Source organism: Spea bombifrons, chromosome 1, assembly GCF_027358695.1.
Source record: "Spea bombifrons isolate aSpeBom1 chromosome 1, aSpeBom1.2.pri, whole genome shotgun sequence".
NCBI classification, from domain to species: domain Eukaryota; kingdom Metazoa; phylum Chordata; class Amphibia; order Anura; family Pelobatidae; genus Spea; species Spea bombifrons.
Genome location: NC_071087.1, coordinates 79,493,585 through 79,505,564, shown reverse-complemented (window position 1 = coordinate 79,505,564; position 11,980 = coordinate 79,493,585). Strand labels below are relative to the sequence as shown.

General features: G+C 38.7%; 1 protein-coding gene across 2 annotated transcripts; it reads left to right on the top strand.

Annotated features, from left to right (window-relative positions):
• Nucleotides 1–1,940: 1,940 nt before the first annotated feature.
• SLC39A3 (solute carrier family 39 member 3) lies at nt 1,941–9,394 on the top strand. 2 transcript variants are annotated; one of them, XM_053465196.1, is made up of 3 exons: nt 1,941–2,314; nt 7,436–7,766; nt 8,371–9,394. In XM_053465196.1, exons 2-3 carry the CDS (start codon nt 7,560–7,562, stop codon nt 9,106–9,108), a joined length of 945 nt encoding a protein of 314 aa, XP_053321171.1. In that variant the 5' UTR covers nt 1,941–2,314; nt 7,436–7,559; the 3' UTR covers nt 9,109–9,394. The 2 variants fall into 2 exon arrangements, with proteins under 2 accessions (XP_053321171.1, XP_053321163.1); XM_053465188.1 differs by having other exon boundaries at nt 1,941–2,346.
• Nucleotides 9,395–11,980: the final 2,586 nt, after the last annotated feature.

Here is an 11,980-nt window from a genome sequence, read left to right as displayed (position 1 = left end):
TTTGGTGCAGAGAGAATATGATAAATTGTAGTCAATGCATATGGTTCTGTCATACAGCCATAATAAAGGTCATGTGATTGCTGACATCATGTAATACCCATGTCTAGCTAAATGGCCTGGTCAGCTAAACAAGCAAAGTTCTGTGCTATAACAGAATGTCCTTAATTTTTCTCACAAAAATACAGCATTATAAATGTTTCTGGTACTGTTGAATGCCAAAACTCTTACAAAAAAAAAATCTTCAGTCGTATAAAATGTTCCCTTTTTTTTTGTATTCTTAAGCAGGCAGTTGTTGCCGTGGAAACTTAAAGATTTTTCTCGCTGAGGTCTATTTGCTTAGCATGCTAGAATGAAACAGACCTACTATTCAGTCACTAAGAATATAATCATGTTTTATGTACGTTCCTATGCCCATTGTACATTTTCGTTCTGTTTGTAATTCCTTTCCATTACCCCAATGCATTATATCCCTATGCCTTTTGGCTCTTATATTCAAGCTTGCCTCAAATGAAGATGTTTCCCCGTTTTGTTTTGTTAGTGCACCACTGCCAATTTATGGTTACAGTCCGTATGCGCTTGAAGTTATTACGGTGCATTTGCTTAACATTGAGTACAATTAATGTTTTGTCTAACTGGAACAGCACCTTTAATTTTGAGTCCCTGATAAATCCCTCTCTCCCAAGAAATTGCAGGCTGTCAACAGTATCCAGTAACTTATAAAATGTAAAACCCTCATCGTTGCTCTAAACATGAATATTTCTATGGAAACCAATTTTAACAACCGGGTGATTTTCATGTTCAAAATGTTTTAATAAAGGATGATTAACTTAACTCCAGCCATTGGAAATGTATATCCTTGTTGTATGGTATTCCCAATCGTTTCAGCTTTTACAATAGTCAGATCACATGCCTTTTACAGTCTGTTATTCTAGGATCGCTAACAATGGGGAAAAAGCTGGACCTGTATTAGTAACAACTCCGCACTTCCATTACTGGCCGAGTATAAAGTGTGATCAATTGTGTAAATTAACCTTGCTCATTGCGATCACCATGTTAATACACAACGTATCAAATCTCACGCCACTTCAAAGACTAGGTAATAAAAAGCATGCATATTATTATTTGGGTTTATGGCAATGGGTTTTGAGCAGATGGCTGCTGTCAGCCAAGCAATATGTAGCATGGTGTCTGGACATTCTATTCCTGATCCATTTGTTTCATAGGTAGCCTTATCTAGCGGCTACTAAAGTGGGATGAGTATGCCAGAAACTGAAGTGACTGTGCCATTTAGGCTTCCTGGCATTTCTAGGTTAAACACCATAATTATAGTAAGTTATATTCGGCTATAAGTGATGCAGACATAAGTGTGTGCATCTATAAAATCAGATTCTACGACACTGCGTGCTAATGCTGGCACATGTGGCTCTTCTGTTATGGCGGAGGAGTGTGTATGCCCTAAGGTTATTGGAACTCTTACACACACATATATGTGTAACCGTTCTAACTGCTACTACATACAATGGACATGCTAGTAGCGTATAAGAGCATAACATGACTCAGATTATTATACATAATATATTTTTATTGTATTCTAATTCCATTGGGCCAGTGCATCATATTGCAACTTTGTTCACTGGAGCTTTATTAGTACACATGTCTTTACATGGACAGTGCATCCTGGTGTGGGAAATGATCGTTTTTGGATGATTTGTGATGGAATTTCTACCTTGCAAAGTATACATTTTTATCTGTGCAATGCAGCATCAAACGAAAATTGCATGCGTACCCACAACAGAGTTGGTTGTGTGGGTGACATGCTATGCGTTCTGACAAAAAGCTGTGTAATAGTTATATAGATGTGAGTATTTCTGCAACTGGGTTCTACTACAAAAATAGATGTATAGGAATAAGACACAAATGTCGTTTTTTGTTAATAGTCGGCTTTTGTACGCATATCCCCTTCAGCACTGACCGGTGGATAGCTCCGTAATGGGCTGTCAGCCGGAACTAAGCTAACATCACTGTAACGAGCGGGCGTTTGTAAACGCGTACCGTAATCAATGTCGTACATGCGAGATCTTGGAATGACAGGCACTTCAGCCAATCAGACCGCGCATTCTATGTATCTCCTCACCAGTCACCTATCGCATTGAACGCGCCCTTGAAGGGTGGGGCTCCTGTGTGATGGTTTCTGGAAGGTCAGCCGGTCTCGGTTCAGGAAGAAGCTGCCACGTGACAGGATTCACGGAAACAGCGTCAACAGGGAACGTAGAGCTGCCGGGAAATGGCGTCCGATGCGTACCGGAGTCCGTGTGTCAGTATGAACGTTATGCATGGCTGTTATATGTATGTATTTAATATCCCTATAAGTACAGGGAGGGATGGCTGTCGGTTATCTGGAATCGGTTATTGTGACGGACCGATGATAACCAATAATTGTGTAGCTTTAATAGGCGTGACGAAGCCTCCAGCCCATCAGTCTTCTATAGATTTCGTCATAGATGTTGAAGGTCAATGAGTTCATTTCTATGGAAATTAAACAAATTATTAAGGTATCTTAGCCCTATTCGTGGTGTGTATATGAGATAACTCAACCACGTACATATTAATGCTGTTAATGTCACCCTCGGAAGTGATGGTTGAGGGCTTTTCAGAACAAAGATATTATATATATATATATATATATATATATATATATATATAAAGAAGAACTTGCAGATATGTTATTCTCTACAAAACTACCTGTTCAAGGAAGTAGTGTTTCACTTCCAAAAAATTACCTCACAAACATTTGAATTTATATTGGATTCTGCCTTAAAAATTGAACTCCCGCCATTTGTATAACTGGTACCGGGTTAAAATATTGCTATGTAGGCCCAATGCTTTGGGCTCATCCTTGACTCAAACCTCTCCTTCATCCCTCGCCAGATCCTGCCACTTGCACCTAAAAAACATCTCTCGCATCCGCCCATTCTTCACTGGAGTCAAGCTATCAGACACTTTCAAATCAGTGGTCATGCCATCAGACGCTTTTTCTTTAGATTAGCAAAAGGTGCATTAGACCTGGAAATGTGATTATAATCATATAATGTTACAATATTTAGTGGATTTATATCTCCCTGCAAAATTAGATACGTTTATTAAACAATTTAAAGGTAAATATCGCTTTTATTACATTTCTGCATATATGACAAAATTCCACCGTTGGACCAACACATTTACACTGCACATATCTCACACACACACCCCTATATAATATGTTACAATATGGTGCATTTTTACTGTGGAAATTTAAAGATATAGCACCCCAAATAGCAGTGCAGTACTTGATAAATGTCATATTTCAACATTCTACATGGGGTTAAAAAAAATTCCCCCATTGGACCAATACAGTTACACTGCACATATCTCAAACACAACCCCCTCTATTATTTCTGAGAATATGGTGCATTTTTACAGTGGAAATTTAAAGCTATAGCGCCCCAAATATCATCCCGGTAGACAGCAACTGCCATTTTTCAACATTCTACAGGGGGTTAAAAAAAATTCCCCCAATGGACCAATACAGTTACACTGCAGATATCTCAAACACATGCCCCTCTATTGTTTCTGAGAATATAGTGCATTTTTACTGTGGAAATTTAAAGATACAGTGCCCCAAATATCAGCCCAATATATAGCAAATGGGATTTTTCAACATTCTACATGGGGTTAAAAAAAATTCCCCCATTGGACCAATACAGTTACACTGCAAATATCTCAAACACACCATCCTCTATTATTTCTGAGAATATGGTGCATTTTTACAGTGGAAATTTAAAGCTATGGCGCCCCAAATATCAGCCCAGTGGACAGCTAATGGGATTTTTCAACATTCTACATGGGGTTAAAACAAATTCCCCCATTGGACCAATACAGTTACACTGCAGATATCTCAAACACATGCCCCTCTATTGTTTCTCAGAATATGGTGCATTTTTACTGTGGAAATTTAAAGCTATAGCGCCCCAAATATTAGCCCAATACATAGCAAATAGGATTTTTCTAAAATCGACAGAGGGTTAAAAAAAAATCCTCCATTGGACCAATACAGTTACACTGCAGATATCTAAGGGGTAGTAGAAGTATTATTAAACACTCATCTACAGACACCAGACAAGCCAGAAGGCTTGTTTTTCCCTCAGAAAGCTCATGGTGCTTTCACAACCACAAGGGATTCTGGGTAGGCACATGCAAATAAGGTTAACAATTATCACCTTTGCCTCTATATCCACTTTATACATGGATCCCTTGAAAGTAATTGCCCGCTGTACAAGACAGCCTTTATACAAAACTCGGGAAGAGGTACAATAGCCAGATCACCACTCATGGACAGCTGTTTCGTCCTTCATGGGACTCATCAGCATGAGGTTGTGATACTGGCTTAATAGTTGAGGCTTGGGGTAGCTAAGAAATACCATTACATAAGTTATGGTGGGTAAAAGGTGATGGAAACCCTTCCACTTAAATTTAAGGGGTAGTAGAAGTATTATTAAACACTCATCTACAGACACCAAGTCCCATGAAGGACGAAACAGCTGTCCATGAGTGGTGACCCAGAATCCCTTGTGGTTGTGAAAGCACCATGAGCTTTCTGAGGGAAAAACAAGCCTTCTGGCTTGTCTGGTGTTTGTAGATGAGTTTTAAAACCTCAATGCTGCAACTTACCCGGCACATCCCACTGGTCTCCCTCCCTGTTCAATTAGTTAAATGTCCGTACGAGCGACTTTAACCCCAATGCTGCAACTTACCCTGCAGATGCCACTGGTCTCCCTCCCTGTTCAATTAGTTAAATGTCCGTACGAGCGACTTTATTGGTCGCTCGTACGGACATTTAACCCGGCACAGACTAACTAATTGAACAGGGAGGGAGACCAGTGGGATGTGCCGGGTAAGTTGCAGCATTGAGGTTTTAAAACCCCAATGCTGCAACTTACCCTGCAGATGCCACTGGTCTCCCTCCCTGTTCAATTAGTTAAATGTCTGTACTAGCGACTTTATTGGTCGCTCGTACGGACATTTAACTAATTGAACAGGGAGGGAGACCAGTGGGATGTGCCAGGTAAGTTGCAGCATTGAGGTTTTAAAACCCCAATGCTGCAACTTACCCTGCAGATGCCACTGGTCTCCCTCCCTGTTCAATTGGTTAAATGTTCGTACGAGCGACTTTATTGGTCGCTCGTACGGACATTTAACTAATTGAACAGGGATGAGCCTATTGGTCACCTGCAGGGTCTTCCTCTGGCATCAAACAATTGGTTTGTCTTCTCTTCGGCGTGTCTTCGGAACGAACACGAAAACGCAGTCTTCATATTCGTTTTCATGTTCGCCTGAAGACGAATGCACAAGTCTAGTAAACATGCACCATATTCTCAGAAACAATAGAGGGGCATGTGTTTGAGATATCTGCAGTATAACTGTATTGGTCCAATGGGGGAATGTTTTTTAACCCCCTGTAGAATGTTGAAAAATCCCATTTGCTATATATTGGGCTGATAATTGGGGCACTGTATCTTTAAATTTCCACAGTAAAAATGCACTATATTCTCAGAAACAATAGAGGGGGATGTGTTTTAGATATCTGCAGTGTAACTGAATTGGTCCAATGGAGGAATTTTTTTTAACCCCTGTAGATTTTTAAAAAATCCCATTTGCTATATATTGGGCTAATAGTTTGGGGTGCTATGGCTTTAAATTTCCACAGTAAAAATGCACCATATCCTCAGAAATAATAGAGGGGCATGTGTTTGAGATATCTTCAGTGTAACTGTATTGGTCCAATGGGGGAATTTTTTTTAACCCCCTGTAGAATATTGAAAAATCCCATTAGCTGTCCACTGGGCTGATATTTGGGGCGCAATAGCTTTAAATTTTCACAGTAAAAATGCACCATATTATCAAAAATCATAGAGGATGGTGTGTTTGAGATATTTGCACTGTAACTGAATTGGTCCAATGGAGGAATTTTTTTTAACCCTCTAGATTTTAGAAAAATCCCATTTGCTATGTATTGGGCTAATATTTGGGGCGCTATAGCTTTAAATTTCCACAGTAAAAATGCACCATATTCTCAGAAACAATAGAGGGCATGTCTTTGAGATATCTGCAGTGTAACTGTATTGGTCCAATGGGGGAATTTTTTTCAACCCCATGTAGAATGTTGAAAAATTACGGTTGCTGTCTACCGGGCTGATATTTGGGGCACTATAGCTTTAAATTTCCACAGTAAAAATGCACCATATTCTCAGAAATAATAGAGGGGGTTGTGTTTGAGATATGTGCAGTGTAACTGTATTGGTCCAATGGGGGATTTTTTTTAACCCCATGTAGAATGTTGAAATATGACATTTATCAAGTACTGCGCTGATATTTGGGGTGCTATATCTTTAAATTTCCACAGTAAAAATGCACCATATTGTAACATATTATATAGGGGTGTGTGTGTGAGATATGTGCAGTGTAAATGTGTTGGTCCAACGGTGGAATTTTGTAATATATGCAGAAATGTAATAAAAGGTAATTTGCTAGCGGATATTTACCTTTAAATTGTTTAATAAACGTATCTAATTTTGCAGGGAGATATATTTGTGTGAGAACTCTGCAAAATCCACTAAAAATTGTAACATTATATGATTGTAATCACATTTCCAGGTCTAAGGCATCTTTTGCTAATCTAAAGAAAAAGCGTCTGATGGCATGACCACTGATTTGAAAGTGTCTGATAGCTTGACTCCAGTCATTCTTCGCCCATGAATCCACAAAAACTTGGATTAATTTATCACTTCCCATCTTGACTACTGCAACACTCTTCTGGTTGGCATTCCACCGACTCTCTCCTCTGCAGTCTGTCCTAAATAATGCTGCTAGGCTTATCTTCCTTGCACGTCGCTCCTCTTCTGCTTCCCCGCTCTGTGAAACTCTCCGCTGGCTCCCTATTACCTATTTTCGTTTACCCTTTTGCTCAAGTCATGATGTAAATACATTCAGAGAGCAACGCTTAAGGTGTTTAAACATCTTCAGGTAATCTGAGGGACCAGGAATATGGTAAATTTGTTGAATTTGTTTTTATAAAATCCTCAAAACACACCAGCAGCAATATGTTTGAGGTGTGGTTCCAAGTCAAGTTGTATTAAGGAGCTTCTAATTATGAAGTCTAAATGTCCTCATTTATTTGCTTTGTTAAAATTCCATGCTGGTCGAAAAACACGGGAACTCCTCTGTGCGTTCAAGGTATAATTAAGATAACATTAACACTATAATCGGCTCACGTCAAGATGTGAATTAACCCATGGATGTGAACAAGTTGAACTTTTCAGTCCGGCTCATGAATATGTCACTTTATTCTGATTCTCGTACAAGTAACGTTCTGTGTATATGCTTTGTTTCCCATGTGTAGTTCCCCGCCAAGCCGTGAGGATGAGTTACCGTCTCCACTTACTTGTTAAACGCAAAGCTTCATTAATTGTTTCGGCCTGACGTTGGTGGTCTTTCTTTGACCAGCAAGCATCTCAATAGTCAGAATGAATCTCATATTGGCCAAACTGCTGTGCTTGCTGGCGGTGTTTGTGCTGATGATGTTAGGATCTCTTCTACCCGTCAAGATCATTGAAGCAGATTGTGAGAAGGCCTCAAGGTCCAGAAGAATCCTCACCTTGTGTAATTCGTTTGCTGGCGGAGTGTTCTTGGCCACCTGCTTTAATGCGCTGCTTCCTGCCGTGAGAGACAAGGTATATTACTGTTTAGGTGTCTCTGGTAGTACATACCTTTTTAGTAAACGATTTTATTAAGGTTATTTAATTCATTGTCAAAAGCAAAGCTTGTACTATTATATGGTTTAGGGCTTCAGTGGAATTTGAACCACTTCCTTTCCTTTAGTCTAACCCTGCTTAGAAAAGCCCTTCTGATATATTTGGTCAAATTTACCAAATTGCACTATTATGCGTAAAGGCAATAATGACAGATGAAAACAAAAAGTTACAATGAAACCACATTGCTATGCTACATCATCTTTACACTTGCGTTTATTTGTTTAAACACAATTGAGGCGTTCTAGGGTAAGGTGGTAAAAATGGAGCCATCCCCATAACGATCTGTGAACTGTCCCTGCTGATTATTCCACAGTTTTGTTTTATGTTTAGTTGAATGAGACAAGATAGTCACTGTTACTAAGTCTGTGTATAGCACACTTGGACCTCGCTCCCACATCTCAACAGCATGGGCAGCCATTTTCTCTTTGATCTTGCATTAGCCATCTGTAAATTGCTTTAAATTTTTATATCCTTTGAAGAGTTCCGTATTGATCTTGTATGACAACCTTTTTATTCTTTGCAGTTTGCCGATATTCTTAAAATGGGAAACCTCAATACTGATTATCCGTTGGCAGAAACCATTATGGTCGTCGGATTTTTCCTCACAGTCTTTGTGGAACAGGCTATTCTGACTTTTCGAAAGGAGAAACCATCTTTTATCGACATGGAAACGTTTAACGCTGGGTCAGATGTTGGCAGTGACTCTGAATATGAAAGTCCGTTTATATCATCCAATCGGAGTCATAACCTCTATGAAGGGGGCCACAGCCATCACTCTCACAGCCTGAACATTCAAGAGCTTTCTAAATCAAGCCCCCTTCGTCTTTTCAGCTTGGTGTTTGCTTTGTCAGCCCACTCTGTCTTTGAGGGCCTTGCGCTTGGCCTGCAGGAGGAAGGTGATAAGGTGCTGAGCCTTTTCATTGGTGTCATTATCCATGAAACCTTGGTGGCAGTTGCCCTAGGTGTCAGCATGGCCAAAACAAACATTCTTCTGAGAGATGCTGCCAAGATGGCTGTATTAGTGAGCATCATGATTCCTGTCGGCATTGCTATTGGAATGGTCATAGAGAGTGCCCAAAATATGGCCAGCAGCATCACTTCTGCGCTCTTACAAGGCATTGCAGGAGGGACGTTTCTGTTTGTCACCTTTTTTGAGATTTTAGTGAAGGAGTTGGAAGAGAAAAATGACCGCTTGCTGAAAGTACTTTTCCTGGTTCTTGGATATGCTGTTCTGGCAGGCTTGGTCTTTTTGAAATTTTGATCTCAAAAATCCACAAACCTAACTCGAAACTGTAAGAACATTTTAAAAATAACATTCCAAGCCAGAATGATAAGCAAACGTAAAAAGGGATTTTCATACCTTATATTCAAATTGTCAATATACAAAAGTCCTTGTTCTGTATCAGTTTAACTATATACTGCATATTTAAACAAAAAAAAAAAAGCAACTTTTTTTTTCTGTCCTTCACTAAGTAGGGCATAGGCCAATCGTGAAAGTTCTTGATGGAAAGCCATGCTTACCATGTGTAGTGCTTTGCCTGTAAGAATAGTATGCAGTACATTGGGAGGAGGATCTGATTGTGCCATGTAAACAGGGACTAGCCATACTCACGGGTTCTCTCAAATGACTGGTGATAGCTGAATTACTTAAAGATTAGACTGTGTTAAAGTCCGGAAGGTAACATACATGATGCATTGTTGCCGCAATCTCCTCTTCTCGTGACTTAGTATTGTGCCAGATATTTGCAGCTTTACACATTAGTTTTTGTATGAGCAGAATTCCCATAGGAGATGTGAGTATGTGTTTTTTATTATTTTTTTGCTACTGTATTTATTAAAGTTTTTTTGTGATGGTAATGGTTTTCTGAAGGAACCATCTTGTTAGCAGATCTGTCAAATCAGACCGGTTATTTCAAAGACAGTACAAATGACCAGCGTAGAGCGGAAAGACTTCCGAACAGCTGTTTTCCATACATCACTGTCTCCAAAAATAGCTTTTGCCCTAATGTAATAAAATCTGCAATGCAGCAGATTCCCCTAAGGGTAAACCTTGAACATGAGGCGACGTAGAATACTCTATGGTGTTTCATTTCTTCCTAAATTGTAGTCTTTTTGTATGAAAATAATACCTAAATAGTTTAATATTTCTAAAATTATTGTTCACTGCTGACAGTGTTGTTTTTGTCTCAAGCGGTATAGAAAAATACAAAAAGGGGCCATTTTGGATATATGCCAGATATTTCTTACTTTGCCCATATTTTTTTTTTCTTAATTGTATCTTGGCATCGTAGCATATCTGTGCTTCCTGCATCAAACTGGAATACTATTATATATGGTTATTTGTCCAATATCGCCATGCAAGCTGGTAACAACCTGATAAGAAGAAGGTGAGAATTGTAGGGTGCATTCGTACGTCTGTGTTGCTTTCATGTTCACCACTTATTTAGAGCAGAGATAGAATTTATGGATTCCATTTCAAACTGTTACCATCATCCTTTACGATGCAGACAAGGATCCAGATTTGACACAACTATGTACACCTAACCCCGATGGCAAACCAGAATGAAGGTGTCGTAGATTAAAAGTGTTGACATGATCCAGATCTTTATTTCACAACCATGGACACAACCACTGCACTGTGCTCCGAGTCCTCTGATCTTATTAATGTACAATGCCTTTTTCTCGGTTGTCCCCTAGGTGCTTGATAACTGTATCGGCTGTGGGTAATGGTATGACGCCATTTTTTTTTATTTGTCTGTCCACTTGATTATGGCCAGTGCCATATTTAAAAAAAAATTATTTAAAATAAAACCTGTTTATTAAATGCCATGGGATTCTTTTTAGTGTAGTTCTTGACATTCTTGCATTACAGCCACTTTGCCTTGTTACTTGAAAAATGTCTAATTGAATGTCAATATAAGTTGTAAAGAAGATGCGGCTTGATGCTAGAACTACACTTGCCACACTGACATTACGTAGGCCATTGAACTAATAAAGTCAACAAATATTAATGATTTCAGTGAATGTTAATGAATGTTACCCACCTCTTTTTGCATTGCAAATATAAATTAGTTATATGTTCTGTTACAGTCCTCCTTGGGCATTTATGGTTGATTTATGATTTTGGTAATTTACATTACACTACTGTTAGGCCATATTAAGAAACTTTTGCATACATTGCTCTGTGACCATTTAAAAAAAACCTGTAAATATTATTATATAAACATAGGTTACCTGCACTAATCTATTTGTATGAATGTTATTTAAGAGTGTTAAGTGTCATATTTGCTTGGACAAATAAAATTCCATAAACCTTTTTTTTGTTTTTTTTTGTCTTGATTAATATTTGTATATTAAATGCTTTACCCTTTACTCTATGAACATTAATATCCTAATCAAACATATAATGGCTGTTAACATTTGTGTAGTGCTTTTGTGTTTAGCTGTAATTTTGTTCGCTCACATTTTAGTGTACACACACACAAGTTACATAAGTGCTTTCTTTAAATACCATTATTTTGGGCATATCTAATGTATTATAAAATATGTTGAAAAATCTTTTACTCATCTACAAATGCCAATGAAAAATAGATTCTACAATGTGTCCTGAGTTTAGAAATACCTCCCTTTTTTTTTTCTTTTTTTCTTCAAGCTATATGGCAATAAGTAGCGTTTTGCTCTTTCAAAACGATTTTTTTTTCTTTTTTCAAAACTGGTCATTCTGCCTCCAAGTGCCATTTGAAGCTGCTCGGTTCAATTCACCCCTATCAAGCCACATAATTTTGAAAACTTGACATCCCAAGGTTTTTTAAATGCCAGCATTTTAACCAGAGCTGGCCTTAGGTGTTCTGGCGCTTTGTGCGGACTACTCCTCTGGCGCCCCCCCATCCCAAAAAAAGAAAGGAATAAAAACTTGTAACAAAACCCCAATCACTATATACTACGCCAAACATTGATGTGGTGTAGGCCTACCACCTCATTGTCTGGCTTAGTAGTAGGGATGCACCGAAACGAATTCTGGACTGTAACCGAAAGTGCAGCATTTACCTGGCCAAAACCGAATATGACCCCCCCACACCATAAAGAAATCTAACACTTTTCTTTAAAGTAAGTAACACACCAAAATAGGACAA